This window comes from Cebus imitator, unplaced genomic scaffold, assembly GCF_001604975.1.
Source record: "Cebus imitator isolate Cc_AM_T3 unplaced genomic scaffold, Cebus_imitator-1.0 Scaffold161, whole genome shotgun sequence".
NCBI classification, from domain to species: Eukaryota; Metazoa; Chordata; class Mammalia; order Primates; family Cebidae; genus Cebus; species Cebus imitator.
Window position 1 is genome coordinate 2621483 of NW_016107476.1, and position 18344 is coordinate 2639826.

Here is an 18344-nt window from a genome sequence, read left to right on the forward strand (position 1 = left end):
TTTTTTGTAGAGACAGGGTTTTACTATGTTGGCCAGGCTGGTCTCAAACTCCTGACCTCAAGTGATCGACCCACCTTGGCCTCCCAAAGTGCTGGAATTACAGGCATGAGCCACTGTGCCTGGCCTAAATTCTTAATTATATACTTAACATATTATATTACTATTACATAGTTGTCATAACTGAGAAACTGCCATTGGCGCATAGCCAATTGCATTTTAATTGTTCACATGCATGCCTACCTCCACTACCAAGAAAATGAAAACTCATGGAATATAGGAATTCTGTTGTTTTTCTTATACAAGGCCTGGCACTTAAAGTCCCAGATAAAAATTCCGGAAATTGAATCAAAGCTTTCTCAACCTCTAGACAGTACTAATTACCGTCTTCTTGTTTTAGTATTCATTGAAAAACAACACACCTATTACAGAAAGGTACAAAAGATATAAAAATCACCTGAAATCCCATCACCAAGAGGTGACCTCTGTTAACATTTTGGTGAACATTCTTCTGAATATTGTTCTAAGGGCTATAGACATGTCCACAGTTTTACATAACTTCTCCCCATAGTATTTTGTTTACATGTCTTCTTTTCAAAAGTTACTTATTCTTCTGAGTGTCACACAAAAGGCTGAAACCCTTAAATTTACTTGGGTTGCTTGGCAGTGGGGTTAGCTCACGTGTGTCCTGGCAGAGCTGTGCACTACAGCATATTACCATATAGCCCTGTCACCTCCCGGTATATTTCTCTCTCTGACCAGACCATCAGCTACTGAATGGCAAGAACTGTTTTTTTTTTGGTTGGTTTGTTTGGGGTTTTGTTTTGTGGCTTTTACGAATAGCACTGCGCACCTAGCAAGCACATGTTCATTTAGTGAGTGAATTGACACCGTCCCAGGAGAGCCTTTGAGGGAGTAAATCTCAGCTCCCAGGTCTAAATGGTGAGATCTGATTGCTGTGTGAATGAAGATGCAGTTTGCATGCGTGAGAAGTAAGATGTACTGGCATGTTTAAACTCTCTTTTATTTTCTCATCTCACTTGCAGGTGTTTTCCCTTACTTAGCAACAGGGGAAGCACTTACTGCTTCTGATAAATTTGTTGTTAACAGAATCACATGTTTTTAAGAAAAGGTGGAGGTGTCAGGAATTGTATCTCCTCAACTTTGAATATAACACTGGAGAGCAGCTACACCTCTCTGCACATCTAGGGAGCCAGCCCCTGACCTGGAGGGGTGACCTGGTGTGGCAGTTTTAATATTGCTCTACTGGATATTGAGAATGGTGTTGAGAGGCTTTGGAATCTTGCATAGTAGCCAAAGGTTCACTGTAGCGGCAAGGTATATTGCAAAGAGAAACAATAATATTTAGATTTTTCGTGCTGAAATCTGTAACAATGATGACCCAGACATCAAGATCCCGGAGTGATCCATCTTTTCCCTCATCCTGAGCCTGGATTATCTTAGTTGCAAGAAAGGAAGAAAAGCTCCTGCTTTATAGGGAATGGGTAGAACTCGAGGATTAATTTAAAAGTGCTTTCAGTAGGTGGAAAGTTACTGGCATTTTGTTGCTTGCTGTTCTTGTTTCAGCACTTATGCATCTTACGTGATAAAGCCCACATCTAAAAACTTATCAATAGAAATGGAATGTTAATAGTTGGAACAGCATTTATTTCCCAGTTGAATTTTAATTTTGAAGTAGCAGTAAAAATTTAGCTGTTTTTACTGCTACTTAAAAAAGGACTGCTTTGTGTATGTATAATTGTATATTTATACAGATTGGCCACCACTGCTTTCAAGATTTGGGATCATTCTTAGCAAACTCCCCTTAAAATGTACCAAGACCCAAAAGGATTAAAAAAAAGTACTCAGACAAATATTCATACAAGAATGTTTGTGCAATTGCAGAGCAAGGTATAGCAATTGTTAGCAGTTGCCTCTACGAAGGGAGAGGGAGAACTGGGTGGCTGGGAGACAGGGAGAGAAGGGAAATGATTTTGACTGCATTTTTCACCATATTTTTTACCAATTTAAAACCTAAGTATATTCAAAAATAATATATTGTTTATTTTTCAAAATAAAAGGCTCATTCCAAAGTCTTGCTGACGCCTGCCCTTGCTGTGACCTTCAGCTGTGTGTGTATTAAGTGACAGGTCATGTGATGAAAGTACTAAAAGTGACATTCTACCCTTCTTTTCTTCCTCCTATCTTTGGAATAGCATAAATGAGCTGATGTTTGCTAATGAGTATGAATCTGAGAAGCTGACGTAGAGCTCAAGCCTGACTTCCTCTTTGGCCGGAGCCCAGGTATGCTAGGTGAACATAGCCAGTTAAAGATTTATCAGAAACCTCTTCATCAGGTTAAAGTTTACACGTAAATTAGGGAAATCAGCTCAAGGGCAAATTTTCTGGAAATAATTTTTTTTTAATTGAGGTGAAATTCACATAGCATAAAATTGACTTTTATTTTTTTGAGACAGAGTTTTCCTCTTATTGCCCAGACTGGAGTGGCGCGATCTCGGCTCACTGCAACCTCTGCCTCCTGGGTTCAAGCAATTCTCCTGCTTCAGCCTCCCAAGTAGCTGGGATTACAGGCACGCACCATCACGCCTGGCTAATTCTGAACTTTTAGTAGAGGCGGGGTTGGTCAGACTGGTCTCAAACTCCTGACCTCAGCTGATCCACCCACCTCGGCCTCCCAAAGTGCTGGGATTACAGGCGTGAGCCACTGTGTCCTGTTCTAAAATTGACCATTTTAAAGTGGACGTTTCAGTGGCATTTAGTGCATTCACTACAAATGTGCTTTTGTACAACTGTAACCTCTATCTAGTTCCAAAACATTTTCATCACCCCAAAAGAAAATTCCTGTACCCTTTAGGGAGTTGCTCCCCTCTCCCAGCTTTCTCTCAATCCCTAGAAACTACCAATCTACTTTCTGTCTCTATAGATTTACCTATTTTACCTATTCCAGATATTTTTTACGTGAATGGAGTTATATACTATGTAGCCTTTTGTGTCTGGCTTCTTTATTTAGTATAATTTTTTTTGAGACAGAGTCTCACTCTATTGCCCATGGTGGAGTGCAGTGGCATGACCTCCACTCATTGCAGTCTATGGGTTCAAGCGATTCTCCTGCCTCAGCCTCCCAAGTAGCTGGGACTACAGGTGTGCACCACCACGCCTGGCTAATTTTTTTTGTATTTTTAGTAGAGATGGGGTTTTGCCATGTTGGCCAGGCTGCTCTCAAACCCCTGACCTCAGGTGATCCACCCTCCTCGGCCTCCCAAAGTGCTGGAATTACAGGCTTGAGCCACTACACCTGGCCTAGTGTAATCTTTTTTAAAGGTTGATCCAGTTCGTACCATTTGTCAGTGCAGTTGTGTTTCTCAACAACAGGGATACATGCTGATAAATGCATCATTAAGTGATGCCATCATCGTGCGAACCTCGTAGGGTGTGCTTACACAAACCTAGATGGGATAGCTTACTACACACGGGGGCCATGTGGCATAGCCTAGTACTACTAGGCTACAAACCTGTATAGCATATGACTGTACTGAATACTGTAGGCAGCTGTAACGCAATAATTGTTTATGTGTCTAAATATATCTAAACACAGAAAAGGTGATATATTATGCTTCATGTTATGGAAGCTACAGTGTCACTAGGCAACAGGAATTTTTCAGCTCCGTTGCAATCTTATGGGACCACCATCATGTATGCAGTCTGTCATTGACCCAAACATCATTATGTGGTGCATGACCATACTTCATTTCTTTTATGGCTGAATAATGTGACATTGTATGTCTATATCACATTTTGTTTATCCATTCATCTGTTAATGGGTATTTAGGTCATTTCCATCTTTGGCTATTATGAATAGTTCTGCAGTGAACATTCATGCATGAATGTTTGTCTGAGTACTTGGTTTTAATCCTTTTGGGCCTTGGTACATTTTAAGGGGAGTTTGCTAAGCATGATCCCAAATCTTGAAAGCAGTGGTGGCCAATTTTCTTAACCTCTTCCAGAAATTACTGGGCTGGTGTCCACTAGTGTTCATGTCATGGCAGGCTATGGCATGGGCACCATTGAATGGCGCTGGGTGATGGCAGGCAACAGAGTTCATCTGGGTGCCTTTCTTTCTCTCGTTTGCTTTCTCTTCCACCCTTAGATCCTTCCCCTTTTCTACTGCTTTGCTTCTGCTGGCCATAATTTGAGCAGACGACCATATTGTCATTGCTTAGTGTACTGGTAGAAATTTACCCCAGATTTTCCAAACTCTCCAGAAAAAAACAGTGGCCAGTGCTGAGAACACAGGCTTCAAGCTTCAGCCATGTTTGTTCTGTCTTCCTGCAAAAATATATGAAACGACTGACCTTTGTGGCTCAGGGATCATGTAATGTTTGCAAGGCATGTCCGCATTATATTTTGTAAGCAGAAAGAGAACTGCTCCAAGCCCAATGAGAAGCACTGGCAGAGCCATGTGCTCGGTGAGTGGTCACTTGTCCTGCCCTGACAAAGACCCCAGGGTGAGGACACCCTGTCCGCTACAGTCATGGCCAGAACTTTTCACCCATGAAGGCTCGAAGTCAGTATGTTTTTTGGTTTTTTTATGAGATGAGTTCTTGCTATGTTGTCCAAGCTGGTTTCAAACTCCTGGGCTCAAGCAATCCTTCCACCTCAGCCTCCAGAGTAGCTGGATGATAGGCATGTGCCACCACGCCTGACTGGAAATCAGGATCTTCAAAGTTGCCATGTGACCATCGCCTTTTCTGAGAGCATCCCATGACTGAGTGGTGCTTGGCTTTGCTGTGATAGTTTCCTATTTTCCTCTTGCTATGCAAATGGCATTTTCAGGTGAAAGAGAACTCTACTTTTGATTTCAGGTCAGTCCTTATGATGTTTACATCAACAGAAATAATGTGAGCAACCACATGGGACCAGTGGAGGAGGGACTGGAAAGCAGTGATGTTCTGGGCCTGTCCTCCATCAGCTGGGCTTTGGAAATTGTTAGCTGGTCATTTTGAAGTTAAGAATATACTTATTAGGATGATGGTTTATTCTATACACGTAGCCCCTCCTTTTAGTTCTGAAAACATGCACGTATACAGACACGACACACACACACACACACACACACACACACACACACACACACACACGTTCTCCCTGACGGGACCTGAAGCGTTACAAATGGAGCAGGTGACAAAATGGTCTTAATGTTTTATGCTAATATTTTTATTTCCCATAAAAGAATCTCTGTTACATTCCCATGAAATACAGGTTTGTTACTATTTCTATTTATTCTTCAGAGAAATGGAAGAGTGTCTGTTTAAGAGATTCTTATGCAAGGCAGTAGGCACTGTCTTTAAGCAAATATTAAATTTCTCAGCTCCTAGCCAGTTTTCAGCAGCCTTTCAAAGTACACATTCCACTTGATAAATGTGTACTCTCAAGTAGCTGGTGTACTTGCTGTGTAGAAGGCACCTGCATTCTTCACCTTGTTCTAAGCAGGCCCTGAGAAGCTCATCAGATCAGTCATTGAGTCCAGCCTTGATTGCAGTGGCAGGTGTAGGGGCCATTCAGAGTCATCCTCCAAATGTCACTAGTGACAGTTCTTGGACTCTTAATTCTAATTCTTCTGGGAATGGGGTCTGAGTTGGTATTAAGTCCACAGCAGACTATCTTCTATTTCTTTGGTGCTCACCATCATGCAAAGCAGCATTAGCCATGGGATTCCTGCTTAATAAATTGTTAAATAGGAATAATAATAAATTGTTACTCAGTTAATCCAGAGAAAAGGAAAACAACCTGACTCCTTTTAGTTTCCTGTTCACTTCCTGGTTATGGATATGGTGGGTAGGGGAACAGTCTAGGCCCTGCTGCTTGCTGCAGAGAAAGTCAATGACTGAGAAAACAATTGTTGCCAAGGAAGAAGGCTTTAATCAGGTGCTTCAGCAAAGGAGATGGGAGATCAGTCTGAAATCCATCGCTCTGACTGCCTAAAATTAAACATTTATATAGCACAGAAGAAATGTAACAATGTGTAATAAAACAGGAACTAAGGAGGGGTAAGGAAGCATGATGTATGAGGGGTCTGGCATCTCATTGTCTGGACGGGTGATCTAGTGAGTTTCATTTCTTCATTTTTTTTTTTTTTTCTTTTTTGAGAATCCTAAGTCCTAAGGGTCCTTTTCTGAGAAAGGAACTCAGATAAAACAATTATTTTGGGTTTTGGTACATTTTAAGGGGAGTTTGCTAAGGACTTTCCTAACTATCCAGCTTTAAGATCAGAAGGGTCAATTTCTATGTTTATTCAAAAAAAAAAAAAAAAAAGCTTCCTATGGAAATATTGGGTCAATTTCAAGTCCATAGCACTCCTAACATTCTGTGGGACTGGTTTATAAATAAGAATTAGAAATTCAAAATGTGCAATGGCCTCTATTTATGAAAACTATGACCAAAGTAAGTAAAACTCTAAGTATATATGACGTATACTTATCTCAAAGGAAAGAGAGGATTTATTGCCAAATACTAAGTTGTAGAGGACTTAGAAAATGGCTGCTGCCTGGCCTGCCTTCTGCTTTCCTGATAAAGGCTGACCTCTCTTGCTATTATGGCCCACTCTGTTGCTAAAACTTGTTTGTTGTGCAGTAATTGTTTTCCAAAGACAACAACAACCTTCACTTAAAATAGCACTTCAGAGGCTTGCCTTGGCTTTCATTGTGTCCAGCATGACCATTAAGAGAGCTAAGTGAGCAACTGACCTACAGGACCACGGGTGATTATGCAAGGTCTAGTTCAAGGTTACATACTCAGGTACCACATAAACCTTTCAAAATCATTGAGTCATTTTTCATAGATCTGAGATGTAAAATATGTATAGGATTGAGACCCCCTTTTCCCCAGAATGGGAAGACATTGCACCCACATGAATGTTCTGACTCCCCCACCCAGTATGTGTCTTCCAACCTTGTATTGCTTTTCTGGCTAATGACAGCTTAGAATTTCAGAAGCTAAAAGTAGTTTTTAAAAATAATCCTTGAAAAGTGCTTAACCTAACAAATTTGTGGTTTCACATTCTATTTTGTACTCTCTCCTTTCTTACGCTGACCTCATAGCCATGGTGTTTGCCATGACGTTCTAAAAAAGAAAATTGTGGACTCATTTCAGTGACTTGCTTTAAATAAAAAACATGGATGTTGGCCAGTCAATATTTGTCAACTCCTAGGTGTCTGATTTGGGACCTGGCAAAAAAGCTTGGATGAAGATGAAGATCAGCATTCAACAATATCCACTCGCTAGACCAGTATTATCACTACTAATGATGGGGCCTTTTTGGTCAAGTAGAGGTTTTCAAGTGCCTAAATCTTCTCTGCCTTAAAGATGTTAACGTCAAAACTGTTGCTCAACTCTTACAAAAAAATAACATAAGAAAAATCTGGCTTTTTAATCCATGTGTTGCAAACTAATGGGCCTAGGAAGGCTAGGCTAGTAACACATTTGCATATGGTCAGTTCAAGCATGAAGAACAGGTGTCAACTGACAACTTATGGAGCAATGGAAACCCTTGCAGATTGGAACTATCTGTCCTGTATAAAGTGAGCAGTCACCACGTATCTCTAAACAGTTATTCCCATGATGGAATCCACGTGTCAGGGGCTGGGCTAACATGCTGAAGGCTTGTGTTGAAAGCAGCTTGTTAGCAGAATCTGATCCACATTCAGGTCACCCGTCTCCTGTGCCCCTTCCTTCTCTCTCTTGGATAGAATGAGTATTCCCTACTTCCACCATTTTATTATACAAGATTGAGAAATCCGTGTTCTCAGGGAACAACTGAGTGACAAGATAAGATGACATTAAATTCAGGACCTTAACTTACCCAAACCCTAGAACTTAAATTTGTGGTTTTTTTTTCTTGGAGCTCCTTAGCTTGAGTCCTGGCCAGAGATAAAGTACTCTAGTTAACAGTCTATTAAAAGGATATTTTATAAGGTCTCCAAAGTCTTATTCCATTTTCTATTAATAACAACCTAAATCCGAAATGATTTTGTTTCTATTTATTTTTCATCCATGTGTATAGCCACGAATTTAATTTGTACCTTTGTTTATGACAAATACTGTTTCTTTCTTTCTTTTCTTTCTTTCTTTTTTATGAATCTTGTAAAAAAGGATCCCAAGGAAAGCTTGAATTTTCTTGACCATATCTGGGCAACAGTTTCAGTACTGAAAATCAATTTTTTAAATACTTTATTTAAAAAAATTGTACAGTAAAGGAAGGGCATACTCTGAAGTGTCTTAAAATCCCTGTGGACATTTAAAGAGTCTCCGTTATCTCAGTGCCTCAGTAAGTATCGATTAGATGCATAAAGTTTCTCCCCAGTCTTTTTTATGTAATGATTTACATTCAGTTCACAGTAGTTCTCTATATAGTCTTTACCTTCGAAGGAACACCATGCTTTTGTTCTGTAGTGGCTGTTTTTGCCCATTTACAGTGAAGGTGGCTGTAACCAAAGAAACAAACCCTTGATGGGAGGTTTAAAGTCAGAGCAGTCCTGTAAGCGTCAAAGCTTGGGTTCAAGTGCATTTGAGAAAAGATTTGTGCTCTGCGTTTAATTGGGCAGGCAAAGCCTTAGTTTCCCAAGTGTATAATGAAGCATTTGCATCTGATAGTCTGTAAAGTCCCCCTGGCTCTCAGATGTTCTGTGGTCTGTAAAATGCAGACCCAAAATCTTTATCCTCCCAGGTTAGTGGGAGGGAGCCCTAGGGTAAACTGAGATAACAGACATGCAAAATTCAGAACACATGATGTTAGTTTCATGTGATGATTGTGAAACTAATGAGAATCTAAAATGCCTTCCCCAGAAGCTGACAATGGGCCATTTAAAAATTTTTTAAAGGGAAGCAGAAATGTAAACTATATTAGCTTATTGCAGGTATCAGGACAGTAGAGACATCGAGTGTTTACATGTGTGTGCCTGAAATTCGGCTAGGTAATTACACATATTACGTAGCCTGGGAAAGTAGGTATTGCTAACAGTTGAAAAAACTGAAGCCCAGCAGTTGCCTAGTTTGCCCAGGTTCCCTCCATTCAGTGTCAGAGCTGGTATTTGACTTCAGTGCTCTGCAGCTCCAAAATCCTTATGAGTTGCCCAATTAGTATCTAGAATAGGCCCAAGACACACAGGGAGCAAAACAATGAAGACTTATTTTTTCCTATTGCTACTTTTATTATCCTGTATCAGAGCTCCCTTTTCCACCTTAGTGATATCTTTTAGAGGCAGGGTCTCACTCTGTCACCCAGGCTGGAGTGCAATGCTGTGATTATAGCTCACTGCAGCCTTGAGCTCCTGGACTCAAGCAATCCTCCCACCTCAGCCTCCAAAGTAGCTAGGACTTGCAGTCCTAGCACTGCCACGCCTGGCTATTTTATTTTTTGGTAGAGAAGGGGTCTCATCATGTTGCCAAGACTGCTACTGAACTCCTGGCCTCAAGCAATGATCCTTGGTTTCTCAGAGTGTTAAGATTTAAGGTGTGAGCCACTGCCCAATCTGATAATAACTTAGATCATGTATCCTTCTTGTGACTTTCAGCTCTTCAAAGTCCAGCCCAGTTAAAAATTTTCTTCCCACATCCATTTCGGAGCTTCACCCTTTCCTAGGTCAGGCCCAACCCCAACTGGAGACCTGCAATAAGGCTGGTCTTTCTTATCTCCTTCCTGTCCTTTGGGGATCCTTTGGGGTGTTGGCCAAGGGGTTGGGGGATTAGAAGTTGAAGGGACAAGGTGTTAAAATTGCATTATCGTGCTTCTTTCTACTAACACTGGCTGGAGATTTATAGTGGGATGAGGGGTAGATTTTGAGTTCTTGGACAGAAGTGCATTTCTGGTTAATCTCTTCCAACCCACCCTTCCGCATTTCCCAGAATCAGGTCCTGCTTCCTCATGGTCTCCTCTTAGCTTGTTACTAGTGAAGTCCCCTCTACTCAGCGGGCACCTTTCGCACATGGGCTCATCAAGATGCTTGGGTGTGGGTACCATCCATGGGACATTCACACACCTTCAGTGAGCTGAACAGTGGAAGTTCACACTGCGTCACTTCTGTCTTCTCCTTCACCTGCCACCAAGAGTGGCTCCAGCCAGCTTCCTGCCTTCCCTGCTAAGTAGGCTCCAGACTTTACGTCCATGAATGCTTCCAAGCTCCAGGATACATCAAATGCTTCTCTTGGATGCCACGGCAGTGCTAGGGCCTGAGCTTGCCCGCCCAGTAAACATCTAGGTAGAGAGTGGGAGGCTGTTCCTCCTTCTAACAGGATCCTCTAATCCTTGCAGCAGAGCAGAGGGGAACACCACTCTCTTGCTGTGTGGAGAGCTCCCTGCTGACCTCAGCTTTCTGTTTTCCAATGTCTGATTTCAGAGTTGGGTGGGCCACAGAGTTGATAGTCATCAGGTAGATTCTACCATCTTCTGAAAAGTCCTGCAAGGATCTTCCTAGCACCCTTCTTTGGAAGATGAAATACTCCCCATCATTCTCAGCTCTGAGGTTTTAGCCAAAAGTTTCAAGATACTAGGAAGAGTCCCATTCTGTATTCTGGAAGCTTTGATCCTGGCTAGGTAGTTGCTCTGAATGGCAGTTACTACCTTTATAAATGACTGTACATTCGAAGCATGCAGGCCTGGGAAGGGAGGGGTGGCTGGGAATTTAGCTACCACGTGGCTCTGTTTTTTTATAGGTAGTGCCCTGTCCTCAGCCCTCTTTTCCAGAGAGGCACCTTCACAGAGTGAGACATCTTTGGGGCCCTTATTCATCTCATATGGGAAATTCCAGGAAGGCAGAAATAGTTCTCAAGAAGAACATAGGTTTCCTGGCTGAGAGGAGCTTCAGCGCTGCCCAGGAGATGACTTCTCTCTTAGCTTGGGAGCACCCATCTTCGTTCTGAAAGCCATATGTCCCTTTCTTCAACTTAAATACTTTTGCAGCCCAGGTGTCCATAGCCCTATGCTAAAATCATACACAAATAAATAAATAAAAATAGCTAAATATATTGAGAGACAAGATCCCTATTGTTAAGGATATTAATTGCCTTTGAACAAAATGATACCAATTTGGAAGCACGTGTGTACATGGATGTTAATTTAACCTGGAGGCCGGGCACGGTGGCTCATGCCTGTAATCCCAGCACTTTGGGAGACCGAGGCGGGAGGATCATGAGGTCAAGAGATCGAGACCATGGTGAAACCCTGTCTCTACTAAAAAATGTACAAAAATTAGCTCAGCGTGGTGGCGCAAACCTGTGGGTCCCAGCTACTTGGGAGTCTGAGACAGAATTACTTGAACCCGGGAGGTAGAGGTTGCAGTGAGCCAAGATCGCGCCACTGCACTCCAGCCTGGCACCTGGCAACAGAGCAAGACTCTGTCGCAAAAAAAAAATTTTTTTTTAACCTGGACATGAGTAGCCAAATCCCTGCTTTTTTTCTGGTTTTTGATACCAAGAGTGAAGGGCTCAGGGTCAAGTGTTTAAGGTCAGGTGTTTGCTCTTTCTTTTTTCCACATTAGGTCATTGTTTTTCCTGGGTAGGACACTGGTGAGTTGCACATGGGTTTTATTTCCTCGATGCTGCTCCATATTCACCTATTTCTGACACTGGCAATAATTTCAGTGCCAATCACCAGCTTTCTATATTTGTCGGCAGCTGCTTCAGTGATGTGGAAACAATTTTCTCAACAGCTGAAAAACACGAAGATGGAGAGTAGGACATTTTGTTCTTTATGAAAGAGCTTAGTTGGAGTGAGCGTGAAAGGAGGGAGCAATCCAGCACCAATCTTTTGTCTCTGCATCTTTTCCACTCTCTCCAGCACAATGTCAGGCTTGAGTGATGACCATGGTTTTGTCCAGACAGGAGTGGGTAGTCTCTGTGAAATACACCAGAATACTTCAGATCAGGATTCTGATGTGGGCTGGTATTCCCTTATCTAGGAGGTGCCCTTTGTTGATTTGCTCGATTTGTATCATAAGTTTTGTCAGAAAGGAGGCTTAACCCTAGCCTGTACTTCCAGCCCAACCTTACCAGCTGGTTGGCTTTAAGCAGTCAGTGAATATTTTTCTATAAAACATGTAGAATGACTGTTCCCCATGAGGCACCTGCAGGGCACGGAGGATCTGAGTGGCACAGACACCACCTGCGAAGTCAGGGGGCTTCCAGTCTGCGAGGCACTCTGACTAGAACGATTGTGGAGACTAAATGGTACCATGTTTACAAAGCCTTCACATGGTACCTGATTCTAGAAAGCCCTCAGTGCAGAATGATCATAGTGGCGAGGCAGAAAAATAGGATCTAGAGACTGGGAGCCTAAGGGGAACCCGCGGCTGACTTCTTAGAATTAAACCAAAGGAAAACTTCGGCCTCTAATCAGTCATGGGCCAGTCCTTCACTTCAGCCTCTGATTGGTTGCAGGTCAAGTTTCGACTTCAGCTTCTGATTGGCCATGGGCCAGTCCTTCATTTGTTTCTGGTGTAACTCCACTTCAGCCTCTGATTGGCTGCAGGCCAAGCCCTCAAGACTTTCTATCCCCTAACAGTGATCCTTATTATGTTCAAGTTGTGTTTTTGCTTCTTTCATAGCTGTGGGATGTCTGGGGACTGAGGTGCTTGTAAAAAGCCCAAGATCTAACTCTGCCCCTAACCAAGGAAAAAGAGAGCCTATTGAGTGTCTCACGTGTACCAAGTTTTGTATTATGCAAAACATTTTACAGTGCGTGGCTTCTTTTCTCCCATATAGCAGCCTAGGCTATGGGTGCTGTCAGCATTTTACAGATGAAGAAACGAGGGTTCAGAGAGAGTAACTTGATCATCTTCCTGGCACCAAAGCCCCTGCTGCTCCTACCTTCCCCATACCATTCACCTCCCTGGACCTCACTACTGGTGCAGCAGGGAGACTGCAAACAACTCTGTCAACCTCCCTGAGGCCATCCATTGTCATTTGTAGAATTGAAAAGCCATCTCTCAAAGTTGGTTTTTTCCCTTAAAAATTCTATTAAACAGCATCTTCCTTATTATTTAAATCTTTGCTGCCACCTAGTGGCAATTATGTAATTAGAAGAATAAAGAAAAATTTGAATTCAACTTTGATTTAAAAAAAAAAAACTGTCCATTTCATCTGGGCATGGTGGCTCAGGCCTGTAATCCCAGCACTTTGAGAGCCCGAGGCGGGCAGATCACGAGGTCAGGAGTTTGAGACCAGCCTGACCAACATGGTGAAACCCCGTTTCTACTAAAAATACAAAAATTAGGCGATGTGATGGCATGTGCCTGTAATCCCAGTTATTCAGGAGGCTGAGGCAGGAGAATTGCTTGAACCCAGGAGGCAGAGGTTGCAGTGAGCTGGGATTGTGCCACTGCACTCCAGCCTGGGCAACAGAGCAAGACTCTGTCTCAAAACATACACAGGCGCGCGCGCGCACGCACGCACGCACGCACGCACACACACACACACACACACACACAAACACACAAAACAAAACCAAACCAAACCTGCCTATTTCATCCCGGAAAAGGCAAAACTATATAGACAGTAAGAAGATTAGTGGGGGCCGGGCGCGGTGGCTCAAGCCTGTAATCCCAGCACTTTGGGAGGCCGAGGCGGGTGGATCACAAGGTCAAGAGATCGAGACCATCCTGGTCAACATGGTGAGACCCCGTCTCTACTAAAAACACAAAAAATTAGCTGGGCATGGTGGCGCGTGCCTGTAGTCCCAGCTACTCAGGAGGCTGAGGCAGGAGAATTGCCTGAACCCAGGAGGCGGAGGTTGCGGTGAGCCCAGATCGCGCCATTGCACTCCAGCCTGGGTAACAAGAGCGAAACTCCGTCTCAAAAAAAAAAAAAAAAAAGAAGAAGATTAGTGGTTCCCAGAGGGAGAGGTGAATGGGAGGGGTTTTTGGGGCAGAGACACTACTCTGTATGATGCTTCATTGCAGCATCTTTGTCCAAACTCAATGTCCAACATCAAAATCGAACCCTAATGTAAACTGTGGACTCTGGGTTATCATGATATGTCAGTGCTGGTTCATCAGTGGTGAAAACTGTTCCACTCTGGTCCCAGAGGTTGCTAATGGGAGAGGTTGTGCACAGGTAGGGACTGGGGTTGTATCAGAAATCTCTTTACCTTCTGCTCAATTTTGCTGTGAACCTACACCTGCTCTAAAAACAGTCTTTTTTAAAAAAAAACTGTCAATTTTCTTACATCCATACTATGCTCCTAACCTTTAAAATTTATATTTTTAAACACATATCATGGCCTTCCATTTTTATTTTTATAGTAAACTACCAGACTTTTTATGAAAATTTTGGTTAGATGTTGGAATTCACATAAGCCTCAGCTTTTTAAAAATGCTTAATCTTTTGTGACCATCTAATATACACTCATATGTGTATGACCATTTAATACACACTCATATGTATTTGTATTAGATAATAGGCTATACATTAAGAAATTCTAATTTGCAATATTCAGAATTTACATTTTTAAGTTTTATAAATGTTCAAATAATTTACATTATCGTGGTTTAAAAATTCAAACAACCCAGAGGATGTGAAGTTAAAAAGTAAAGTCCTCCTCCAGAGAGGGAAGTTTCTTAAGAATTTTTAATGTTTTCCCCCAGAAATGTTCTATTCTGGGACTAGGACACACACACCCTTTTCTTTACTACTTTTTTATGAATGAGCTTATGCTATGCTTACTGTTCTATGGCCTGCTTTTTTTACTTGATCTATTTTGAACATCTTTTCATGCCACAGCACAAATCTACCTCATTCTTTTGAACAGCACATAGTATTCCATTATCAACTAGACTATAATTCATTTAACTGACCCTTCACTGATGTCCATGTAGCCTATTTCCAGTTTTTGTTATTAGAGAAATGCTATAGGGACCATATGCATGCACATACATGCTTTTGCGAATATATTTGTAGAATAAAATCTTAGACATAAAATAATTACTGGATCTCAAGGTTATGTGAACACCCACTGACCAAGAGCACCAGAAATACACCTGTCATCAAAAAAAAAAAAAAAAAAGCAGGTCAAGTTTGTTTAACTAGCCACAGCAAGAGGGAGGCCAGAGGAACCAAGAGCCCTCTCTGGGTGTGGTTTGGAGGAATCTCCACGGCATTTGGGCTTGTGCTGGGTAGTTTTAGCGAGGACTCAAAGGAGCAGAAGCAGTTCTACGTGAAGTGTTGTCAAGAAGCAGGAGCAGGTCAGTGATTAGGTCTCTTAAATTTTTCTGGAGGTGAGAGCATTGAAGTTGGGCTACAAACGTCACCAGGAAAGCAGCAGCAGTCACGGATGTGGTCAGAAGAGGGGGTCGTTACATCACTTTGTGTACCAGGTGGCCTCGTCTCTGTGTTGGTCTAAACCTGGCCACGAAGTGGCCTTGCCAGGACACAGCTTTATTCTGTGTGTGTTCTGTGTGATCAGCTGGGAACATCACGGCCAACCTGACAGCCGTGCTTGCTTTTGCTCTCTCAGGTACATTGATTCGCAATGTCTGTAGATGTTGAAGTTGCTTTCCAGAAAGGTTACACCAATTTACAGTCTTCTGAGTTCTTTTAAATACTCAACTTCCCTAACAGAATGAAGCAGTCAATAATCAGGTTAATTATGGCCATTTTAATAATAGCAAATGTTTCTAGTCACTTCCAATGTGCCATCTACCGCTGTCTATTAAATGCACTGAATCCTCATCAGAGGCCTGTGACCAGGTGCTGATAACATCTCCACTTCCCTAAGAAGAAACCCAGGCTTCGAAAGGGTGTAACTTGCCTTGATCACATAGCTAGCCAACAAGGAGTTAGCTGGGGTTCAGGGCTTGGATGCCTCGTTCCCGGCCCACACTCTTTACCATGAAGAAATAATTTCTCCTTTATCATCCTCCCAGGAGCCTGCCAAGGAGAATTGAAAGCTAAGGAATTAAGAGCCATTTAATTGATGATCACAAATCTTTGAAAGGCTGGTTTGGGTTGATAAGGAAGTAGAGAGTCCCATTTACAAAAGTGAGATTTACGGGCAGCCTTCCAGGAGTAATCACGTATATAGTGTTAGGCGAGGCGTCAGCATAAAGGGCTGAGTTGTTCATGGTGCCCTCAATTAATAAATGCCTATGAGCACTTTCTTAAAATCACAACCAAGACACTATAATTAAATATTCTCTGGGCCATCAATAGCTCAGATGGTACATAAAAAAAACCCAAGAAAGCAAATGGGTGAAGGACACCCATCCCCTTACATCCATGGAGGTTCACGAAGCTTCCGTGCCATGTGAGGATGCAGCCTGTGAGACATCACCGAGAAAGATGTGCAGGGAGAGAAGCTGACCCGAGATGGTGCTGAGTAAATACTGATTGAGTGTGTGATGGGCACACAGTAGGGTTGAATTGGGCTGCCTGCTTGGATTTAGCAAAGGAAATGTGTAGTAACCACTGGTGGCTGCTCTTTTTCAGATTGTGCTGGCTGCGGAAGAGATATCAAGAATGGGCAGGCACTGCTGGCGCTGGATAAGCAGTGGCACTTGGGGTGCTTTAAATGCAAGTGCTGCGGGAAGGTCCTCACCGGGGAGTACATCAGCAAGTAAGGCTGGGCGCGGGCACGTGTTCCTTTCAGTGGGCACCGAGTGTTGTGGTTCTTCTGCACGTCCTGGTCCCAGGGGCCCCACGCCACCAAAGGTGCTGAAATTATTCACATCCTGCTGTCAGAATGAACTTGTTGCTATAAAACTTTTGAAAAGCATTTTATTCTTCTGCTTTGGCTATAATTTGGCTACTGTAAACCTAATGAAATGTTAATCATTGCCTAATGTAACAATAAATGAAGCTGACAGTGTTACACTGTATGTTGTAACCAATTAAGCATTTAATACTTTGCCTTTTGCTATTCATTCTCCTATGAGGAACTAGTAAGCCTTTGTCCGCCTTCCAGGCCTGGAGTACATTTATAGACGCCCCCCAAAAGCACACAAAGCCTAGGCCATGGGCCCTTTAGGACTGTGCATAAAACAGCCTGCCAGGAAATGGGTTCATGTTCAATAGTAGTGGATAATAGCTACACTTAAGGAAGTGAGTTTTTGTTGTTGTTGTTGTTGTTTTTAATATAGCCTGGCAATGAGGGGAAATTTTCCACTGTATACCTTTTTATGCCTTAAAAAAAATTTCCTGCTGGGTGCAGTGGCTCACACCTGTAATCTCAACACTTGGGAGGCCAAGGTGGGAGGATTGCTTGAGCTCAGGAGTTTGAGACCATCCTGAGCAACACAGCGAGACCCATCTCTAGTAATATAAATAAATAAATAAGCAAGCCAGGTATGGTGGCACATGCCTGTAGTCCCAGCTACTTGGGAGTCTGAAGTGGGAGGATCACTTGAGCATAGGAGATTGAGGCTGCAGTGAACTATTATTGTACCACTGCACTCCAGCCAGGAAAACTGAGCGAGACCCTGTCTCAAAAAATAAATTCATTCCTTTATTCATTCATTCATTCATTTCCCCAACCACGTGAAATCACCTATTCAAAAATATTAATGAATGTAGTTTAAAAATACAGTAAAACAAACAAAAGGTAGCTTGTGTCCACCCCCTGGAAATCTAATTCTACAGGCCCAGGGTAAGGCTGAAACACCTGCATTGTAAGGGCAAGAAGGCTGGGCGCAGTGGCTCACGCCTGTAATCCCAGAACTTTGGGAGGTTGAGATGGGCAGATCACCTGAGGTTGAGAGTTCGAGACCAGCCTAGCCAATATAGTGAAACCCCATCTCTACTAAAAATGCAAAAATTAGCCAGCTGTGATGGTGGGCACCTGCAATCCGAGCTACTTGGGAGACTAAGGCAGAAGAATCACTTGAATCTGGGAGGTAGAGGTTGCAGGGAGCCGAGATCACGCCACTGCACTCCAGCCTGGGCGCGACAGAGCAAGACTCTGTCTTAAAAAAAAGAAAGGGCAAGAAGCTCTTCGGGTGACCATGAGGGACAAACAAAGTAAGAAGAAAGGTGCCTGGCTTCTAAGGGAACATTGTAAGCTGGACAGGGGCAGGTAACTTGGCAGTCTAGAGTGGCACTCTGTAGCTCTTCCATGCAATCACACACAGGGCATGATATTTTTCCGCGCACATAATATTGTGCTCCGAGGTGAATGGAGGAGGTTGCCTGAACTGGAGGAGAAGGCCCTGGGCCCTGGAGGCCTCCCGAGAGCTGGGGAGGTGGCGTCAGGAGGCTGTTCAGAGGCTGTAGTCTGGCATGTGGGCCCCCTGTGGCTGGATGAACGCTAAGCCCACATCTGACAGGCTCAGTGTTCTTTTTTTTTT

The 18344-nt window shown here is 42.9% G+C and overlaps 1 protein-coding gene across 24 annotated transcripts in view; it reads left to right on the forward strand.

Annotated features, from left to right (window-relative positions):
- The window catches only part of ABLIM1 (actin binding LIM protein 1), a 344682-nt gene that overhangs the window by 214333 nt on the left and 112005 nt on the right, over positions 1-18344 (forward strand). For all 24 annotated transcript variants that reach the window (XM_017543845.2, XM_017543842.2, XM_017543843.2 and 21 more), the window contains exon 5: positions 16492-16618. In XM_017543845.2, coding sequence (XP_017399334.1) covers positions 16492-16618 — 127 coding nt within the window. The remainder of the gene's footprint in view (positions 1-16491; positions 16619-18344) is intronic.